General features: G+C 37.6%; 1 protein-coding gene across 2 annotated transcripts in view; it reads left to right on the top strand.

The window, feature by feature from the left end:
• LOC135750179 (uncharacterized) overlaps positions 1-19260 on the top strand; it is a 30090-nt gene extending 10830 nt beyond the window's left edge. Inside the window, exons 2-4 of one of the 2 annotated variants that reach the window (XM_065268983.2) lie at positions 2312-2744; positions 15139-15221; positions 15496-15625. In XM_065268983.2, the coding sequence (XP_065125055.1) occupies positions 2312-2744; positions 15139-15206 (501 nt within the window). In that variant the 3' untranslated portion in view covers positions 15207-15221; positions 15496-15625. Of the gene's footprint in view, positions 1-2311; positions 2745-15138; positions 15222-15495 lie in introns of both variants that reach the window. The other variant, XM_065268982.2, reaches the window with a different exon arrangement.
• Positions 19261-21848: the final 2588 nt, after the last annotated feature.

Genomic DNA, 21848 nt, shown 5'->3' with positions numbered 1-21848 from the left:
TTAAAAGAAAGCAATGAAATATTAACACACTGTTGCCAGAAGACTGCGTTCATTCACTTTCTGCCCAGCAAATGAGTCCTCATCTATCTTCATAATCTTCAGAGAAATAGATTAATCTATAAATTTAAATCTTATGCTTAAACTGTTGAAGGGAAACACGATCGACTGCTATATGCTGTCAATCACTGAGTGAATTCTTTATTTTATCGTAAAACTTCAGAGAAACAGATTTTATAATGTGCCATGGGCTTTTTATGTCTATAATTGTGTTTTGTGTCTATATCTGTCGTTACACGGACCAGAACAGCACGAAAACAATGTGGATTAAACAAATCACAGTTATATAAATTACACTGACCTTCAAAAAGCGTCTTAAAGAGGTTTTGCTCATAAATGCATGTAAAATAAAGTCATGTGAACTTGAGATTTTTATACTGTTATTTAAACTGCACAGTATGCGCTGCAAACGCAGCCGGTGTGAAAGCACAATGGCCACGCGCAGCAAACGCTCTCCTCACGCGCTGCTCACGCTACGCATACATACGCGTTGCTCACGCATGCGGTGTGAAACAGTTTTTTTCCAGACTTGCAGTTGGTGGCAGCACATTCGCGACGTGCACGACCGCATTATATATGCTTAAATGCAACTTGAATGAGGCTGAGCGAAGCGCCGTCGACTGACGCCACGGGTCGGGTGTTTGAACAGAAACTGTCATGTGAGACAGAGGTATAAACGCGATGTGCAAACATCTATTTGTGGTGGCCAATTTTAATTTTGTGGCAGACTGAGAAATAAATGAATGCATGGGAATGTACAACAACGCTCTCACGTGTATGATGTCACAGCAGTAGGCAGCGTAAATATAACGACACGCCTATAATCCCTCCCACTCCGAAGTGATACTAAACTCGATGGAAAAGCTAACCACGCCAAAGTAAGGTGAGCTGACCCGACCCAAACTAAACTTAACCGTGGGGTACTATGCAATGGAAAAGCGCCATAAGTAATGGCTGCGTCCCAAACAGCATACTTCCATACTATATAGTTGGCGAAAAGCACTACTTCTCGTACTCTTTGCCTACTATATAGTATGGAAGTTGGCGGTTTGGGACGCAGCGTATATGTCTGTTTCCAGGTGCTGTATGCAGCATGTTCATTTTTACTTTAATTTTGTATTTGACGCGTTTCTTAAAGAGCCGAATCTGGGAAGTCCGCGGCTGTATAAGCATTGACTAAAGTAGTCGCAATCAAGCACACGCGTAATTCTGCGAATGAGAGCACTAAGTAAAAGCAACAGAAAGTTTCTATCGGTCTCCTGTGCTGCTTGAACTTCAGAAGTAAAGACTTTTAGAAATCTTGCCAGTAAAATCCATTTCACCACACCAGCAATGACAAGGTAAGCTAACGTTGCTATGGTTACAGTCCAAATACATAATAGATTGCTAGGCTATTCCTATGCTATCTACAGTTTTATTACAAACAGCAACCTAAGCTACAACATAACATTAATGTAGACTTAAACATGGTTATTTAAATAGTACATTTAAACATCACTGTTTAAAGTTTTTAACAGCCGTTGTATGGAAGCCTATATTTATTGTTTGGCAAAAAGCAGTGTTCCTCTGTTTGTCTGTTTTTTATTAAGCAATTATATGTTAACCTACATGTAATCCTTATATTGATTGTACTGAAATGAGCTGTATTCCTTGAGGCCTGATCCTCCAATAGCACTTTTTGATAAGTTGTGTCAACCCAGTGCATGCCAGGTTTGTGCTGTGAATCTGAATTAAAAGTGAATTAAAGAATAGAAATGAAAAGAGGTTGCGTGTCTTGCCATGTTATTAGTCTATAGGTTGCATTATAGTGGGCTCTAGCTTTATCGTTTTTGGTATGTCTACCATCATTTACCAGACTTTTACCAGATCATTTGTCCATGTTTATGACTCTGACAGTCATTGTTACTGTTTTTTGCCATAAGTCTTCACTGTGCCTATTCAAAGCTCGAGGGCCAACACATAACTTCTAGATTTATAAGCATCAATAAACTACATTTTAACATTTTATAATGCCTAGTCATACTTCTGTTATTTTGATGAAAGTAACTCAAAAGTAATGCAAAAGTAGTGTAACTCATTACAGTTCAGAGTCAGTAATATTGTAATGTAATTAATTACTTTCAAATGACAGTAATTTGAAATATATAATGTATTACACTTTGGAAGTAACTTGCCCAACACTGTACCTGAATCACTGTCTGTTTGACGAAATGAAATCGTTATAATCTGGCTGTGTGTTGTGTTGTGTTGTCAGGATGTGGATTGTTGCGAATCTTCATGGTATGTGACTGATGTTGTGAGTCTGGATCCAGTGTGGATGAGCAGAGATCAGAGCCGCACACCACAGCCACTGCTGGACTCTAAACTCTCTGAAGAGAAATCCAGACACACACAGGACTCAGATCTCAGTCTGACTTTACTCTGTTATACTGAGTCAAAGCCCACAGACACTCAGGACACTACAGTGTGTGACAGTAAACAGAGCTTACAGGAGGATCAAACCTCCACAGAGTCTCTGGATTCTGTCTGTAACGCTGGAGAACAGCAGCAGGTCCTGCAGATGTGTTCAGTTAAACTCATCGACTGCACGAACCTCATGATGAAGATTAAAACTGAACCCACAGAAATCAAAATTGAACCCACAGAAGAGGAAGATCACACTGAGGAAGATGATTTTATTCTGTCAGGTATGTCAGCTTTTAACTGTCATGTGAGCACCTGTTTTTTAGCAAGGGTGCAAACTCATCAGGGGTGAAAAAGGAATAAAGACCTTGCCCACACTGTCAGTTCAAATCTGATTTTGGTGCATATGCGATAGGATCCAATCACATTTAGAATGTGTGAACGGCCAAAAACCGCATGAAATCCGTTTTTTTTTTCTAATCTGTTTCAGGCTACATCCAGAGGTGGTTTGAAATCCTTTTCAAAACGCATTTATGAAAATTAATTTTCAGTCTGACCACCCTAATCGCATTTGTATAGCTTTTCAGTTACGTCTTACTGTCACGTAAAACAAAATCCTTTCATTTTTAACCCGCAGAAAAAAATCAACTCGCTGGAACAGTTTCAAAATAGCCCAAATCTGAAGTCTGCAAAAAAGCAGAGGACTTGGCAATGCAGTGCACAGCATCTCACGTCGAGTTCACTCTCTGAATAAATGTGCATACAAAGTCAGAGTTATGTTGGAGCCTTAAAAAAGTTCAGTTATAAGCAAAGAAAGAAAACAAAGGCATGTTCAGTGATGGGAACAGTAAATCATACTCAAATAAAAGTACCATTACTTACCAAAAAAATTTAAAGGGGACATATTATGAGATTTTTTTTAAGATGTAAACTAAGTCTAAAATAGGTCTGAGCAAAAGTGTGCCGTTTTGGGTGTGTCATTTAAAATGCAAATGAGCGGATGAAGTGCAACCACTGATCACAATGATGGTGGTTTGTTGCAATTGAAACTCAATTGTGCTGTGAAATATTTTATCTCTCTCTTTCTCTCTGCACTAAATGGTTGTGCTGTGGTTGGATAGTGCAGATAAAGGGGGCGGTATTACCTTATTCTGACATCACAATAAGGGCCAAATTACAATGACCTATTTTTCACATGCTTGCAGAAAATGGTTTACCAAAACTAAGTTATTGGGTTGATCTTTTTAAAATTTTCTAGGTTGATAGAAGCACTGGGGACACAATTATAGCACTTAAACATGGAAAAAGTCAGATTTTCATAATATGTCCCCTTTAATGTGAGTAGAGTAAAACTACCTGGCCTAGATACCACTCGAAGTACGAGTAAAAAGTAGCCTCTTTAAGGGGCGAATCACATTTCGAGTCTTTTGCGCTCCCAAGTTCATTTTATCAAATGTAGACGGCCCTCATAATGGAAGCGACATGCACGTGGTGCGACGCGCTAATTTTTTCCAGGCGTGTCGCACAGCATCGAGTTAAAAACATTTAAACTTTTCAGAATACCGCAAATGCACAGCAGGTCATGTGACAAGGATCAAATGACGGTCGCGTTTTTGTGAACCTCCCCTAAAATGTGAACCTCCCCTAAAAGTACTCAAGAGTAGTGAGTATTGAGTATTATGCTGTGACTATTATTCCACCTTATTATACCATGCAAATTAAAAATGTAGCTTTATATCAGTGTAATTCACTTTTGTTGTCATTTCTCTGTAAAAGTAAAAATTATTTTTGACTGCTAGGACTAGTAATCCAAGCATGTATGTAATATTTGAAAAAGCAACCAATAATCAGGTAACGTTTATGGCCTCTGTAGAGGTTTTTTTTGCAGGTTAATAAAACATAAATTAAAAAGGTTGCAAAGCACTGTACATTAACAATTTAACATAAAAAGATGAGCCAGTGGCACAAATCAGAAAGTTACACTGATATCATGATAAAGGTATGTATCAAGGTAAAGGTTTTTATTATTTAATAAGGTTTTTATGTTATATATAGCATTTTCATAATTCTCACAAAAACTTATACAAGCATAAAAAGAAGATAAAAAAGCGACAGACAGGAGAAAAATTAGGTAACTTCCCCTTTAAGACCAAAGTCCGGTGTCATGAGCAATTCGGTCTCCCCTAGGACCCCTGCGTGATTCCATTGGCTGAAAAAACTCCTCATGGGTAGTTTTCTTAGATGGCGCTCTTCCGCAAATGTTTAAACCCAGAAGTATTGCCCTATGGCAAGCGGCTGCGTGTCCCTGTCTGTTTTAAAGATCGCTCTGAATGGGATCTCTAGGAAAATTGAATTATCTCAGTTTTTTTTTCAGCTGGCTGGCAACTTTTTTTTAAAAATGTTAATGAAAAGCCCTGTGCACAACTTATTTATCGCATCCGATTGAGAAAAAACTGTGAGTTGAGCATACACATTCAATCTGCAAAGACTGCTTAAAGGAGTAGTCCACTTTAAAGATGGGGCCCATTGACTTACCATAGTATTTTTTTGACCTACTATGAAAAGTCAATGGACCCCATCTATAAAGTGGACTACTCCTTTAACCTCCTAAGACCTGGGGTATCATGTATAAAACGTAGGCTCTTTACTAAAATTCTTCGTACTCACAAAAGCCAAAAATGGTATACGCCAAAAAATTTTATAACTTATAAAACAAAGCAATGTTCCCTTTATAAATAACAGATTACCTGCAAGTGTGCGTATGTTGTTTGCACCATAAAACTTAATTCTGTGTAACTGGAACCTGTTCTACACAAACATGGACTATTACACTGCTTCATGTCAAAGAAAAATATTTGGTTATTATATTTATTGGTTCTTCCTAACCCAAATTGCTGGAAGAAATCTAAAATACAAGCCAAACCAAAGCTTGGTTCTTAGGAGGTTAAACTTCGGCAGCAAATAAGGTGACTATAAATTGTAAAACATAACCTTGTAACGATCAGCCCTATCAGCTAAGTTACAAATAGTTAAAAGGGGTCAGATCTTAGTGTGTGAGGTTAAAACAACGTTAAAAGGATGACAAACCAGTGCAATGAAATTAAATAAGTGTATTTACAAGAATCACAAAGAACTTAAAACACCACATTAAAACTTAAGACTGTTAAAAGAAAGGAATACAAGAAAACCAAACCTAAAACAATGTAAAAGTTCAAGCGTGTTTAAAGTCCAAATGTGCAAAGTGTTCTTCAGTGTATTTACAATCCAGTGATAGTGTAATCCACAAAAGGTGTCTGGAAGGGTAAGTCCACATAGAAAGAAACTCCACAATCCAGCAGTGGTTTTGCTTTAGCATATGCTACCCATGTGCTCTTTGCTACTTCCTTTTATAGTGTTACTTCCTGTTTCCTGTCATGTGATCACTCTAGTGGACGCAGTTCTAGTAATAGGAGTACTATGAAAAGTTGCCTGTTTCCACTTTTGTGTCTTTAAATGCTCGTTTTTTGAGGTCGACAGCTTATAAAAACTTATTTCTGTACATGTACACCTTGTCACACAGCAGCTTTTAGGTATTATTCTGTTTTTAAGTTTAATCTCTAAATAAGTTTTTATCATAGATATATAAATCTACGAGTTTTTATAAGACACAAAAGTGGAAACAGGCAACTTTTCATAGTACTCGTGTTAGTAGAACTGCGTCCACTAGGGAGAAATGTAGTCGGCGATCCACTTTTTCTCCTTAAAGAAGGGCTCTAGACTAACTTTTTGCACTGGTTGCACTGGTGCGCCTAACATTTTTTCTTAGGTGCACCAGCACAAAAGTTAGGTGCACTCTAATTTTTGACCGCATCAGATTTATAGTTCACCCAAAAATGAAAATTCTGTCATAATTTACTCACTCTCATGTTGTTACAAACCTGTATAAATGTCTTTGTTCTGGTGAACATGAATGAAAATATTTTGAGGAATGTTTGTAACCAAACCATTCATGAGCCCCATTCACTTCCATAGTATTATTTTTTTCTTAGAATTAGTGATGGTTGTATATCACTAAGTAAATTTCAAAAGTGCTTGACTGAGGTAAAGGGATGGCTAGCAAATAATTTTTTACAATTAAATGATGATAAGACTGAGTTTATTATGTTTGGGAATAAACAGCCTGGGAATAGTTCGGCTGGAAATTGTGGACTATTGACCCATAATATGTGTAGTCAGGTAAGGAATCTCAGTGTTATTTTTTATTCTGAAATGCGCTTTGATCGGCAAGTTAATAGCGTCGTGAAATCATCTTTTTTTCAGTTGAGAAAATTAACCAAATTAAAACCCATCCTTTTATACAATGATTTGGAGATTGTGTTCTGCATGCATTTCTTTCAACCCGGTTAGATTACTGTAATGCTCTTTATTTAGGCATAAGTGAATCACTGGTTACTCGTCTTCAGTATGTTCAAAATGCTGCAGCGAGATTTCTAACAAATACCAGAAAACGAGATCACATAACACCTGTATTGATAAACCTTCACTGGTTACCTGTTAAATTCAGAATCCAATACAAGGTGTTAACGTTTGTTTTTAAAGCATTACACAATCAAGCTCCTACATATATAAATGATATGTTAATCCCATATCGGTCTCAACGCCAATTATGCTATTCTCAGAATATGCTGCTAACCGTCCCTCGATCTCGATTGAGGCGTAGTGGAGATCGAGCCTTCTCTGTTGCGGCCCCTGCACTTTGGAATGAATTGCCGCTATCACTGAAATCCCTGCCAAGCATGGATACTTTTAAAAAAGGATTGAAGACTTATCTATTTTATAAAGCGTTTGGTATCTGATAGGGTCCGGGAACTGTGAGTGATTATGTGTTTGATTTGTGGTGTCATGTGATGATGTTTTGTTTTATTGTTTTTTAGAATTTATGGAATTTATGTGTAATTTTAAAGTTGTTTTACACTTATGGACAGCACTTTGATCCATTTTAATGGTTTTGAAAGTGCTTTATAAATAAAAGTTGAGTTGAGTTGAGTAGAAGTGAATGAGGCTCATGCTTGCTTTGCTTATTAACATTCCTCAAAATATCTTGCTTCGTGTTTATCAGAACAAAGAAATGTATACAGGTTTGTAACAAAATGAGGGAGAGTCAATGATGACAGAATTGTCATTTTTGGGTGAACTGTCCCTTTAACACCGCAAGTTTAGCGACCATGGTGGTTTAATACAGAATATAAACATGTAGGCTATTTTATAATTTTCCTTATACGAGTCATGCACAGTCCTGTTTGATAACCCGCATCCGCGCGATTAAAATAACACTTGACCCGTTATCCGACATCAGCATCAATTTATTTCATACACGCCCGTTTTACATAAGACTGCGACCGGCCGCACCGCAAATCGTGAATAAGTAGAAACCTTCAAATATCTTCATGTAGAACATTGACAGAAATAAGCACAGGGCCATGACTGGACAAATATATTATCATTTAATGTGAAACTTTGTGAGGGTCGGCAGATTGACAGCTGAGCGGTCAGCAGTGTTTGAACACTCATAAGCGCTCATACCTTTTAAATTGATGATATGCAGTGATTCCAAAGGGATGTCCAGAAAACTCAAGTAGAATGTTAAATGTTTAAAGTATAGTGTATTTTTCTCGCTGCCCTGCCTAAACCCGCGCCGGTGATGGCATGAAACGCGTGATGAGATTGCATAAAAAAAATGTTTTTTGTGCTGCATCGGATTTGGAGCGCGTCACACAAAAATAAACTCATATAGGCTATAGGCCAGGGATGGGCAACTTTGAAAATGAGGAGGGCCAGCATTTTTCTCCTTTATACCAAGGGGGCCAGAACCACACGCACAATTTACATCATTCTTAATTTCCTTTATTAAGAAACCACAATATACAATTAACCTGTCTTTAAAGATTTTAAAGGGGCGGTGAATTTGTCGATTTTATTGTTTTATACTGTTGTCTGATGTCTACTTATGATGTCCGCGTGGTTTTTACATTCAAAAACATCAAAAGCAATAAGTAATAGGCTATTTTGTAACATGGATTAGTGGCTCTCTAGAGAAATGGTTTGTTTGAAGGGGCGGGCCGCATTAAATACCTGGACGTAAACGCCCACTGCTATGATTGGACAGCTTCATTCCCCGTCATTACATGTGGGGAAATGTTTTAAAAACATTAATGTGTAAAAATAGCAGCCGAACACAAATATGTTTGAGCCACAAAAGATTCTGGGTGCTAAAGATGATACACATAAATGACAATACGTATATTAAAGTAGAAACAAAACTCGACGTGACTAAATTACCGTATACAACACAGTAAGCGCGCATCAGAATGTAAACTGCGGCTAATAAATCCTTATCAATAACTTTGTATATTTCTATTGTGCTTGTGAGGTTGCTTTTACATTCACGTAATGTTAAATACCACAGTTATATGATAAAAAAAGCTTTGTTGAGTGTTTGACCTTTCAAACGCAACTCGCCTAAATTACCGTACACAACACAGTAAACGGGCATCAGAATCTAAACTGCGGCTGATAAATCCTTCCTTATCACTACCTTTGTATATTTCTACCTTTAAACTACAGTCGTATTGTTAAGTGTTGTACCTTTATTAATCGTTTAATGTTTTTAGTAAATTAAAACAGTCAAACAAACGTGTTTAGACACGGATGTTACAACAGGACATATCAAGCAATCTCTTCTAACAAAGCAATAGTGAAACGCAGTAACTTAAATAAAGTAAAATGTCTTACTGTGTATACTGCTGTGTCATTGTTGTCAGATCCAATATAAGTGGTGCTTTTAATCACAGTCTCTCTGCAAATCCAGCATCGACTTCTTTACAAGTGAATCCGCACAGTACACAAGGTAATCAAACACTCCCCACGTGAGCTGGAACTCTTCAAAAACAACCTTTATCCACGCATTCCTAATGTTATGTTCCAAGCCTCCGAATTAAAGTATTCAGCTTCTGTGTTGTTCCCACGCGGTTCTTCCACAACCGAAAATGCGTTTCCATGGTTAGTCTATCATAACAGATCACCGCATCAAAATAAAAGTCTCTCAGAAAAAATTTATTTAAAAGTCATTTTGGTTACATTTGTCAATCTTCAAAGACATGTTTACTTGTTGAGACACACGTGTGTCACGCGAAGCTGTGGGCAGGGCTACAAAAGTGGTGGTTTTATTTGGCTTTGGGAGGTGCTTCAATTCTCCTTTGACGTCATAGTTTTTCGAATTCCACACTGCCTTGTTTTACTGGCTTGGTGCCAAAAACTGTTATATTTCAGTAGGACGGACGTTTTCAGTTCTGAAACTTGCAGGATGTTCATTTAAGTATGATGACCTCTTATATAACAAATTATCAAGTTAAAATTTAGTATTTGATTCACTGCTCCTTTAACTATAAAACTTAGCAATTATGCTAATTCTAAATCATAAATTTATTTTCAGTGGACAAGCATTTCAGATAAAACTTCTTAACTGCATTGCTTTAACATCTGTAACAAGCAAGGCACTTTTAAATTAGTATAGAGGAGTTTCTCATCCTGCCCTTAGAGAACAAAATTATTTGAAATAAATAACACATAAATTCAAAACAAAATATATCTAAAAAAATTGAATAACAGTGTATTTTACCTTTCAAATCTGAGAGCAATTCTGGCCCGAGTACGAACCCGTCACCCAAACCAGTGGAATTGGTTTTAACCCGACTGGACCAGAATGTAAACTCGCGTGTATGCAGTCTGCGGCCCCGGTGGCCTCGCAACCAATTTGGCGAGCTGCTCCATTTGTTTATATGACGATGACACCAAGGTAACCGCTAAAATGTACATTTAAAAATATCTGACATGTCTGTCTGAACGAAAATTAACCTATCGCCAGCCACACAATGTCACAAGCGCTCTTGCAAACAGAGGAGACGTTTGAAAAGGACATTGACACACATGCGAGAGTTCAGGGCTTCTCGGGTCCGTTTGGCAAAAAAACATTCATTTTAAATAACCCAAGACCGGATTATTGTACCCGACCCGTGTCCGAGGCATGCGTGAAACTTTTAGACCGAACCTGATTGGGTCTTGGGTCTGACCTCGGGTTTTCGGACTCCGTGAAGACCTCTTCTTCACATAAACCCAAACACGGGACTATGCTTACTGTGAGGATCCGCGGGACCTAGCGCCCCCTCCTGGTTGGGAGTATTTACGTCCTAATACAAAAATCATCATTTGTATTTGATTATGTATAATATGGTCCAGGGGGCCGTATTAGAATTTACCCCGGGCCATGTGCGGCCCTCGGGCCGCCAGTTGCCCATTCCTGCTATAGGCTAATTTTGTATTCGTTTTGTTAATTTGCTAATATTTTAAGTTAAACACATTTCATGTAGGCTTATTTATTTTATTATTTTTTCACAAAAGATAGATGTAATCATCATGTTATATTCATTTTAATGCTTTTGCGCATAAACTAAACCCTTGGGGGAATTATTTATAAATGAATCAACAACGCAAATCAAGGAATTAACTTATTTCTCCATTTAAGACAGTATGGCAGGGCGGTAATAGCGATACAGCAAACACCGAAAGGTTTATAGGATTAGATTTGGAAGTAAGATTATGAAGAAAACAGCGGTCCTGATTCCTGGCTTTTTTCTATAAATTTGGCGCACGGCACGCGGTATTGCTGTTCGGGGTTACGTTCAAATAATTTTCTTCAAAAGAATTATTCTCTGGCTTTGACTCGATTGTAAGAGGCTCATTACCTAATTCCGTCTTCGGGTTCGGACCTGATGTGACGGGAGGTTGATGTCAGAGCATTGGTTATGATCTTTGGACGGATCAGGCATTAACTTAACATTCTTAACGAAAAAGTTGTCAATCGTTCTTTTCCTCTTCTCTTATCATCCCCGGCTACATTCACTCTGTTTATCTGACGGACCAAGGCTATACTCACCTCTCTCTCTCTCTCTCTCTTTCTCTCTGACTGGAGCGCACACGCATTTTTAAACGTACACACACGTAGATCTGGACCATGGCTTTTTCCCTCGAACTCCTGGTCACACCAGTGCGACCTGATATTTTTTTTAAGTCGCACCATTGAGAAATTAGGTCGCATGTGCGACCAAATTGGTCGCACTCTAGAGCCCTGCCTTAAAGGCTGAGTTTTACGGCTCGACATCTTATAAAAACGTATTTCTGGGTTCTTTGGCTCGTTAGCTGTACATATTGTCACACAGAAGCTTTTAGGCATTATTCTGTTTTTTGTTATAAGACAGAAATGACAAGGAGGCAGCCTCTCGCAATACAAAGTCAATGGAGACGGTTGGATTGTTTCCCCCCCGGTGGGCGTGGTTTTCAGGTTATGATGCGCTGCGCTCTGTCTCTATGGCCCCACCTGGGTTGCCCACATGAATTTGATATAGAAACTGAGTGGGGTTATTCTGTCAAATTTTATAAATTAAACCCAGGATAAGTCAAATATACCACTGGTTACATACATAAAGCAAAAAACACAGATCGTTTCAATTTTTTTCTTTTCCCAATTTTAATTCGTGGACGACTTCAAAACAACAGAATAGTGGAGTAAACTTCACACACACAATTCACACATTGAAGCTTTCCCCATTGACATCGGCAATAAATGCCAAATTCAGAGAAATAACAAAACACTCAAAAAGAAAAAAAAACAACAACAATAAACAAGCCGAGTTCGTTGATCAAGCAGGTAATCATAAGAAAAACCCGAAGAGAGCAGGTAGGAAGAACAGTGTGAGAACAGCGACGGACTTTCCCAACTTAGACACTGACGGTACACCTTGTAAACTCCACAAAGACAGCATGCACGGATGCATCAGGGAAACATGGTAAACTCGCACAAGGAACTCAAAGACGTTTTCATTTCTGACATGCTTTCGGGTTCTCTCACGTGACCACATGAACTATGACCTCCTCCGCATGACACAAGCTTTGGCTTTATAGTTGCAGGGTTAATTACTTACACACACCTCCAATTACTCGAGGTAAATACCACATAAATATGCACATAGAGCTTTTCCACTCCGCCACAGTGGGACCCAGCTGGGCAACACGCATGGGGCCCATATTGGCTCCACCTAATGAAGCCCACATTATTTACCAGGGCCCAGTATGGGTTTTTAATGGGTACTGGACTGGTCCCTTATTATGTAATTATGTATTATGTACTTTTAATGCTTAATTGTAATTTACTTAAATAATATATTGTTTAAAACTTAAAATCGATATAAGCAAAATAATTTCAGTTCGTTAAATATCAGCTTTCAGCATAAATATTCAACAGTTCATTCATCTATAACAGTGTTTCCCACTCCTGGTCCTCGGGCACCCCCCTCCCAGAAAGTTTAGATGTCTCCTTATGTAACTCACCTGATTTAACTCATTAGCTTGTTAGGGACACATGTTTACCATTTTGGAAGGAGGCTGATGAGTCAAATCAGGTGTTTTAAATAAGGAGACATCTAAAACATGGTGCAATATGAGAAATCTAAATTAAAAAACTGTAAAGGTTCAATTTATCAAAATACTTAATTGTCAAATTATAACACTTTCCATGCTAAAATAATCATCAACATTTCAAAACTGCTAATGCAGGTAATGACTAACAATTTAACATAACACTTAAAATAAGCATTGAAAGAAGTCAAACTCTTAAAATACTTGAGACTGAAAAACAACACACATATTGCTCACTGTTCTGGAGATGCTCTTAATTCTGCTCATCAATTAATCTTTACTCAACAGTTTTATGAAGAACTTCCAAAGCATCCACAGCCAAACTCATTAAGGGCCCTATCTTGCACCCAGCGCAATTGACTTTGTCAGTGACGCATGTATCATTCGTATTTTGCAACGGCGCACAGCGGGTTTTTCCCTCCACAGACGCACGTCGACAAACTAGGGAATGAACTTGCGCTCCCTGGTGGTTCAGCGCAAAAAAAGAGGCGTGTTCCTGATGCTATTTTGCAGTTTCAAAAAACAATTGCGCCACTGACCAGAAAAAAAAGTTTAAAGACAGTGGCGCGTTGCGCGTTGTACATTATGCTATTTTAAGGGCGCATGCTTGACCGTATAGCTTGCACAACGCGCATACACTTTGCATCTAATCTACACAGATGCAACAGTTATTTTTGCAAATCATAAATTGTTACACTAAAAAATATTAATACACGATATAAGGGGAATCATAGTGGTGAGCATTGTGGTGATAGTTTTTTTTTATTGTGTGGCTGCGTTAAAAAATTCTCATGCAAATAACGATTAAAATATTTTCATAAGTTTGTTGTGTGGCTGTATTACGTTTATTTTATGTAAATAATAATTTAAATGTTTTCATAAGAAACCTTAATGTATATGAACTTGATTTGTTAGTCTACTTTGGGGTTGGACCTTGCGTTTCTTGGGTCCGATTTCAAAGCCCCCAAACCCTTTCAGCGGTGAGGGTGGACGCAGCGATGTCCTCTGCTGGCGTCAGGTCCTGAGGCAGATCCACCTCCCGTTACACGGCGTGCCCGATTTATGCTGGCAAGCGTGGGATTCCCACGTACTAGGACATCGGTCTCCTCGGCTGTGAACCGCTCCTGGCGTGCGCCTTGTAAATCCGTCCTAATAATAGCAACCCGCCATGGAACTTGCGCCCTTGCGTTTAAAGGGAATGTTGGATAGCGTTCTGATTGGTTTATTTGACGTTACGCCCAAACCACACCTATGAATAATGAACCTACTTCAGACCAACCCCTTATTGATTTGCGCCCGGCGCAAAAACATTTTCACGCCGGGAAAATAGCAACAGCGCCCAAGATAAACAGGTAAACATTATAAATATCACAATTAAATGTAAAAAATAATGAATTTTTATTTAAAACGTTTTATACTGATCAAATCATATCTGTTATATTGTTTGCTCTTTGTTTAAAAGTGACAATCAACCAAAACTTATTATTTCAAGATTTTAAATGTATTTCAAGCATAAAATTATTACATAGGTGCCATGAGGGCCCCACAGATCCCACGTGGGCAAACCTATATGGGGCCCACATAGGGAAAACCATGCTGCCCAGATGGGACCCACGTGGGGCCCACATATCAATGTTGGCTGGGATATACATCCCTATAGCTGAATCACAAGAATGACCTATTATGTATCCAAAGCTACCAAATTCATTGAAAGGTGACAAGTTTGCAGCGCTGAATAGATGGTTTGAGCAGTAACAACATAAACAAACGGCTTTCGTGGAACACGAGTAAATTCCGGTAAACTCCGCTAAGGATAACAACAAAGTCCTTTTAATGTAGTTTATTTATATAACAAGCAAAATAAACAACACATAGATTACATAGGAATTGTTATTTTTGACAAGGTATTTGTTCAAGAGTTCAGTTTAGCAACTAGTCAAACAATTAAACACAGAGACTGGAACTAAAGTTCCGGCTAGACGTGTAGTCGCGTCATTGGACTTGTGTCCGATAAAATCATCTATAAAAGGGAGTATTCAGACACAAACTCACTAACCAAAAGAAAAATAATTTAAGGACTAAAATTTTAAGGATATAGTTTAGGATATCTTTAATACTTATTGGACAACAGGCATGTAGGTTTTAAAAAATACTTTTATTTCATTCTAGAAGTGTCACCATATAATGCAACAAGGACTGTGAAAGTATTGGTCCATTTGACTCCCTCTACAAAATAGTGGATTACTCACTCAGTAAATATTCATGCATTACATTTAATATTTTGTCTTTGATCACAAGTTATGTTGTCTTTCTGTCCAATAACAAAATTTATAAAAAAATTTTTTAGCTTTGTATGTTTCCAAATTTTGGTTTATTTGATGTGCAATAACCCGGTTGTAATAACAAGACTGACAGCTGTCTTCTGTCTATATCTGTGAATATAGAAAAAGATACAGAATCTCAATTGATTGTTCTTTGTGTAAATAAGAGTGAAAAGATCATTTCATTGTTTCATGTTTCTTTCAGATGTGAAGAGTGAAGAAATAACGTCCTCAACATCAAAAGAGCGACTAACAGCACAAACTCTGCACAAACAGACATTCAGCTCACAGAGACATTTAGAGAGACATGAGAGAAAACACACAGAACATGAACTCTTCACCAGATCTGAGATCAGTTTTACTTCCTTACAAGAGAAGAAACTTCATTCAGAAGAGCACAGAGAGAAGAAGATGATGAAGAAGCAGCAGTTTCACTGTGAGCAGTGTGGGAAGGGTTTTGTCGTCTTATCTCGGCTAAAAGTTCACATGAGGACACACAGTGGTGAAAAGCCTTTCTACTGCACTGAATGTGGAAATTACTTCAGCACCAAACAAAGTCTTGATTTTCATAAGAGAATTCACACAGGAGAAAAACCATACGAATGTCCTCACTGTGAGAAGAGATTTAGCCGTAAACATTATTTGAAGACACACTTACTTTTACACACCAATGAGAGACCGCATCACTTTAGGGATTCAGATTCATTAAAATCACAGCAGAATATTTACTCTGTAGAGAAAGTCTATCAATGTTCACACTGTGATAAACGTTTCTGTTATAAATATCAGCTGATAATCCATGAGAGAATTCATACTGGAGAGAAACCAAACGAATGTCCTCACTTTGAGAAGAGATTTAGCCGTAAACATTATCTGAAGACACACTTACTTTTACACACCAATGAGAGACCGCATCACTTTAGGGATTCAAGTTCTTCACAGCAGAATATTTACTCTAAAGAGAAACTCTATCAATGTTCACACTGTGATAAACGTTTCTGCAATAAAAACCATCTGATAATCCATGAGAGAATTCATACTGGAGAGAAACATCATCACTGTCATGTTTGTGGGAAGAGTTTTATTCATCCTAGCAGTTTAGTGGTACACCAGCGAATTCATACAGGTGAAAAACCTTTCAAATGCTCTCAGTGTGACAAGACATTTACTCAGTCAGGTCACTTAAGAGACCATAAGAGAATTCATACTGGAGAAAAACCTCATCACTGTAGTGTTTGTGGGAAGAGTTTTAGTCAATCGTCAAACTTTCAAAGGCACCAGAGACTTCATATAGGTGCTAAACCAGTGCTTTAAGTGGGCCGGAACGCGCCGGTACTCAGTACCGCCACTTCCAAATATAGCTCTTGAGCGCACCACCACCTCTCCGTGCGCCCAGAACGTGCTTTTAGCGTACCGGAACGCTCATTTGCCAGCTGTTTAAAAATCAGAGGTTTCATTTAATCCTTTGACTGCGCTGCCGCTTTTCAGAGCGCCCTTCACAATGTACGCTTCTTAATTCGTCTCACCGAGAGCAGAGACTACACATACACCCATGCGTTTACAAGTTAAAAGCGCATGCGTCGCTTTTGCCGCTGACTGTCAGTAGCTGTGTCCCAATTCAAGGGCTGCGACCTTTTAAGGACGTATTTTAAGACCGATTGCGTCACAGCAGCGCGACTTAAGGCCAGTAAGGCCGTCCCAATTCAAAGGATGCTTAGAATGAAGCCTCAAAATGCGTCCTCATTTCTCCGCGCTGTTAAGGATAGAACGAATGGATCCTTAACAGCCGAGGATATCCCAAGAGTCATTGCGCCTCTGCAACGGCTGCATATTATGGGTGGATATTTAAAAATAAACAATTAAACCCTGTATTAAATAAAAATGTATTTATCAGAAAATATTTTTTCTTGTCACTGTTTTAGTATTATAAGTTATGTTTTGTGTTAATAATATTCTTTTTATGTTGCGTATATTTATGAGGTTGATTAATTTGGTATACTGTTGAATAGTTTAATATGCATCAACGTGTCATATTTCTAAAATAAATTAATGATTTTTCTGATGTCATATTTATTTTAATAAGTCAGAAACGTGCAGGTGGGCGCGTGCAGCAGGTGACGCTAATTATGGGTCCTCCGAAGGTTAGACCGTCTCATTTCAGTTCTCTTCGCGAACTTCTGAGGCTTCCACCTTGAAAGACCGAGTGCTCACCTTTTAAGGTCGAATGCTCATAAGGTTGCAGCCCTTGAATTGGGACACAGCTAGTCAGTGTGGTCTGGACTCGAGAGGTGTGTGCTTGTGTGTGTGAAACGCGCAACCATAGGTGCTCGGTTAAAATGAAAATACAATGAACACTTAATATACCCTCCTTCTTTTAGACTCTGAGTCGTAAAAGAACAAGGTCAGAATCAGAGGACTCGCTGGCTGACATGATCCCAACAAGCCAAAATGATAGCTGCAGGTTAGACGCAAGCTTTTTCCAATATACCCTTTTGTAGGTACAGTACGTGATAATCTCCGCTGTCGCGGCTGTCAGTTTGGTTCCCCTCGACGCAACTTCGGATTTCCTCAGGCGATGTGCAGAGTAAAACATTCTTGAAATTTTAATATACATTTAGTTTAATTGCTTAACTACAAGTGAACGAGATTTCAATGAATTTGAACGACGCGCACGGGAATTTTACCACCCGCAAAATGGAAAACAATGGGACAAAATAAAGTGATGACTTTCTAGTTTCAAATGGGCAGTATTTTGTTATTCTTGAACCCATAGACATGGTCTTGGTGTCATTTTAAAGTTTTTTTTCAATCTCTTTCAATCTGAACAACTAGTTTTAGAATTTAACCATGCTGAAAATTTTACTCACATATTTACATTTTGCACATTTTATTTATGTTCAAAAGTTCTTTCTAATGGTATTTTTCAAAATCTTTTTGCACATTTTATTTATGAGCTATTTCTAGCTCAAGCAAATCCAAAAACTTATAAAAGGAATTATTATTTTTCACAAGGTAGTCTGTTGACTGCTAAATATAAAACCCTTTCAATATAGGAGGAGTCGAATCAGCAAAAAAAAAAAAAAGAGTACCGGCACCTCGTTTGGGTCACTTAAAGCACTGTGTTAAACCTTACAAATGCTCTCAGTGTGACAAGACGTTTACTCGGTCAGGTCAGTTAAAAGACCATCAGAGACTTCATACAGGAGAGAAACCTTATGTCTGCTCTCACTGTGGAGAGATATTCAGTCGTTCTAGAAGTCTTCAGCATCATCAGAAGAAACATCCTGAAGAACAAACTTCACTGAAATCATCATAGCACTGGCCACGTATATTTGGAGTAAATGTTGGACGTGATAATGTGCTAGAACAAAACCAATGGATTTCTATGAATGACTTTGGCTATTTCACAGTGTAAAAAGGAAAGGTTTTTTTCGATTACTGTGTTGAATTTTCCTTTATTCCTCCCGACGAATAAACAGGTCGACCAATGAGATCCAAACATTATGTCATGTTCCCTGAGCCGCTGCTGTAACTAAAAAAGGGTGAGACGGTGACACTAAACTGTATTGTGCGTGTAAACACAACATTGAAACAAGTCAAGTTGATTTTATTTATATAGCGTTTTTTACAACTGTTCATTGTTGCAAAGCAGCTGTACATGAAATTGAAATAAAGAAAACCATTTTTATCATTAAAGAAAGTTGCAAGTGTACATAGTGGTCCAGTGTTGCTAGTTGGAGGTGAAGATTGTGCATCTTAAAAATTTGTTTCCTGTAATAGTTAAATAACTGGATTCTCTTACTTCTGTTTTTCAAATGTTTTAATGAAGAATTTGTGCAATTGAGAAGTATTTTTTTTCACCAATGTTATTTTAATAAAATAAAAATATAACTGGAAAATGTTGTGTTTGTTTTTCACCCCGCCACTGATAGCAGGAATAATGACCAGAGGTGGAAAGTTATGAATTACATTCACTCACTTTACTGTAATTAAGTTGGGTTTTGTTTACTTTTTTAAAACCTGTTTTTTCATATCCGTTACGGAGTAAAAAGAGCATTAAAAAAATGCCACATTTTATTTTGTGCCACCATACTTACTCATGTAACAGTCTTTAAATAGGGAAAACATGGAAGTGTTTGGTGGCTTCTAAAAAAAATATAGGTATGTATTAATTCGTCTAAGTTGAGTTAAGAACATAGTAAAATATTGAAAAACAGTGGTGTTTTCCTTTAATACAACGCTCAAACTATAATCAGGGGTTCAGACTAGCTCAGTCTAGCTGAATATAGTTAAATCATATGACTAACAACTAAACTATGGGAGAGATAATGGCCAGAGGTTATGACTACCACCCTGATAGTCTACATATAAATACGACAACTTACTTAGGGGTAGAACTTAATTATCAAGACTTAAACTATATCATAGATTTATGTTAACAAAGGATACACTGAGATTTACAACAATCAAGAATTCAGAGTAATGCAGAATAAATCCAAACATAATGTATTAACCATGTAGGAAAATCAAAATTCAAAAGCCAAGTCACAAAAATACAAAGCATAAATCATCAAACAGTTGTAATCAAAAAAAAAAAAAAAAACATTGCATATCTGGCAAAACGACGATGGGTTTAATTTCCTGGTGCACACTGTGAGATTTCAGCCACGATTTAGCTGTCTGGGACAAATTTTGAAATCCTAAAAGATTTCTGGAATCCTAGGCTAACATCTGCCGTCTTTGATCGTTTGTTTGACATGTTCACAGACAGACGATTAATGACCACTGCGAATTAAAATTATCCTCTGACAAAACTCTGGCAGTGAAATTTTGTGAGACAATCCTGCTGTGTGACATCTCCCTACAAAAACCGGCAGATCAAGAACCAATAGACCAATTTAGAGTAGACGTCACAGTTACGTCACTGCAATCTGCACGCGCAATGCGGTTGCAGAAAAACAGTGGAAATGAATCTGACACGAGTGAAAAGAGCAAGATAACTCACTAGAAAATGTACTGTTGTGCTGTTAAGTGTCAGAATTAGAATGCCAAAAAAGATGGCTTTCATTTTTATAGAATACCATCGTCGAAGACATAATTTGAAGATAAACGTAGGTGTTTATGATTACAATAAGCCCTTAAACGGACAAAATGGAGCGAGGAAATCATCTGGAAATCTTTTAATAATTAGAATAGAAAATATGTAGAGAAGATGTCCGGTGTTCTGTCGAAGTCTGTTCCCTCCATGTGTTTCTTATAGCGTTTTTATCACGTTACAATTATAATTTATTCAGAATAAATGTTTTTTTATACTGAAATGAATTTTTTTTTATATTTCATAATTTTTTCGTTTTCTATTATTTCTTTTTATTTCCTTATATCTTAGCTTATGTCTTCTTCCTGTTTGTTCTAAAATTATTATGTTTACATACTTAATAAATATATAAATATAGCACACAAACACACATGATATAAAGTGTTATTAATATATAAACAGGCCTTTTTAATGTATGTTTAAACATAATACTTTTATAATAGTTTTAGAACAAACATGTAAGATAAATATAAGGAAGAAATAATAGAAAACAGGTAAATTATGAAATATTTAATAAACGCTATTATATATAATACATGATAGTATTGCTTTTATATGTACTTTAGCGATTCAGACTGTAAAAATAATTGATTTAGCAGAAAAGAACAATACCTATACATTACATACATGCCAAGCCATTTAAACTTTTTATCTATCTAAAAAATAAACGTAACGTGATTAAAATGCTATAAGAAACATTGCACTAAAGGGAAACATAGGGGAATCAGACTTTGACAGAACACCGGATCCATAAAAATCACGGTTTAATGCTAAAACACTTCACAACCCTACCGCGGAGCAGTCACTTTCTGCAACCAGTTTGGCTCCGCCCACAAAAACGTCATCTCTGTTTGCAAACACGAAATTGGTCTATTGAAGCACAGAACCCAATAACGCAATTAGTGCGGCCACAACAATTCAACGCAGACAAATGTCAAAAAGAGCTAGGAAGACTGTACAGTAGGAGGAGAAACTTGTGGAGTTATGGAACGATTATAGATATGTATAGATATGTATATATCTGTAGTGTTCAGGGATTTTATAGGACACATGATGTGACATTGCCCCCTTGTGGTTAGGTGGGGGAAAGTGGAAAACCTGGCAGAATACGTTGGACCTGTATCTCTGTGTTTATTTGTTAAGTTAGAGACACTTTACTCTACATGGTGTCAGAAGATTTCAGTTTCTCAAATCGGGTTAACAAGAAATGTCGTTTTGCCGATTTAACTGGAGAGAACGTAGGTTACACAGGTAACCATGGATCTGTGAGACCGAGGGATGACCGTCACTACGGTCTAAAAAGGAATGATCACCTTCGTTCTGCCTATCACCGAGACCATATGTCAACAAAGTCATGTCCATGACCTCCGGAAGCAGAATGACCCGCGTCTATAATTAGCAGAGAATGCTCCCGGTTCAGTCTCCTACCTTGAGCGCCTCAGAATGGTCCGAGCGACAAGGAT

Source organism: Paramisgurnus dabryanus, chromosome 12, assembly GCF_030506205.2.
Source record: "Paramisgurnus dabryanus chromosome 12, PD_genome_1.1, whole genome shotgun sequence".
In the NCBI taxonomy this organism is placed as follows: domain Eukaryota; kingdom Metazoa; phylum Chordata; class Actinopteri; order Cypriniformes; family Cobitidae; genus Paramisgurnus; species Paramisgurnus dabryanus.
The sequence above is the reverse complement of the archived record's forward strand: the minus strand, read 5'-3'. Positions and strand labels throughout refer to the sequence as shown.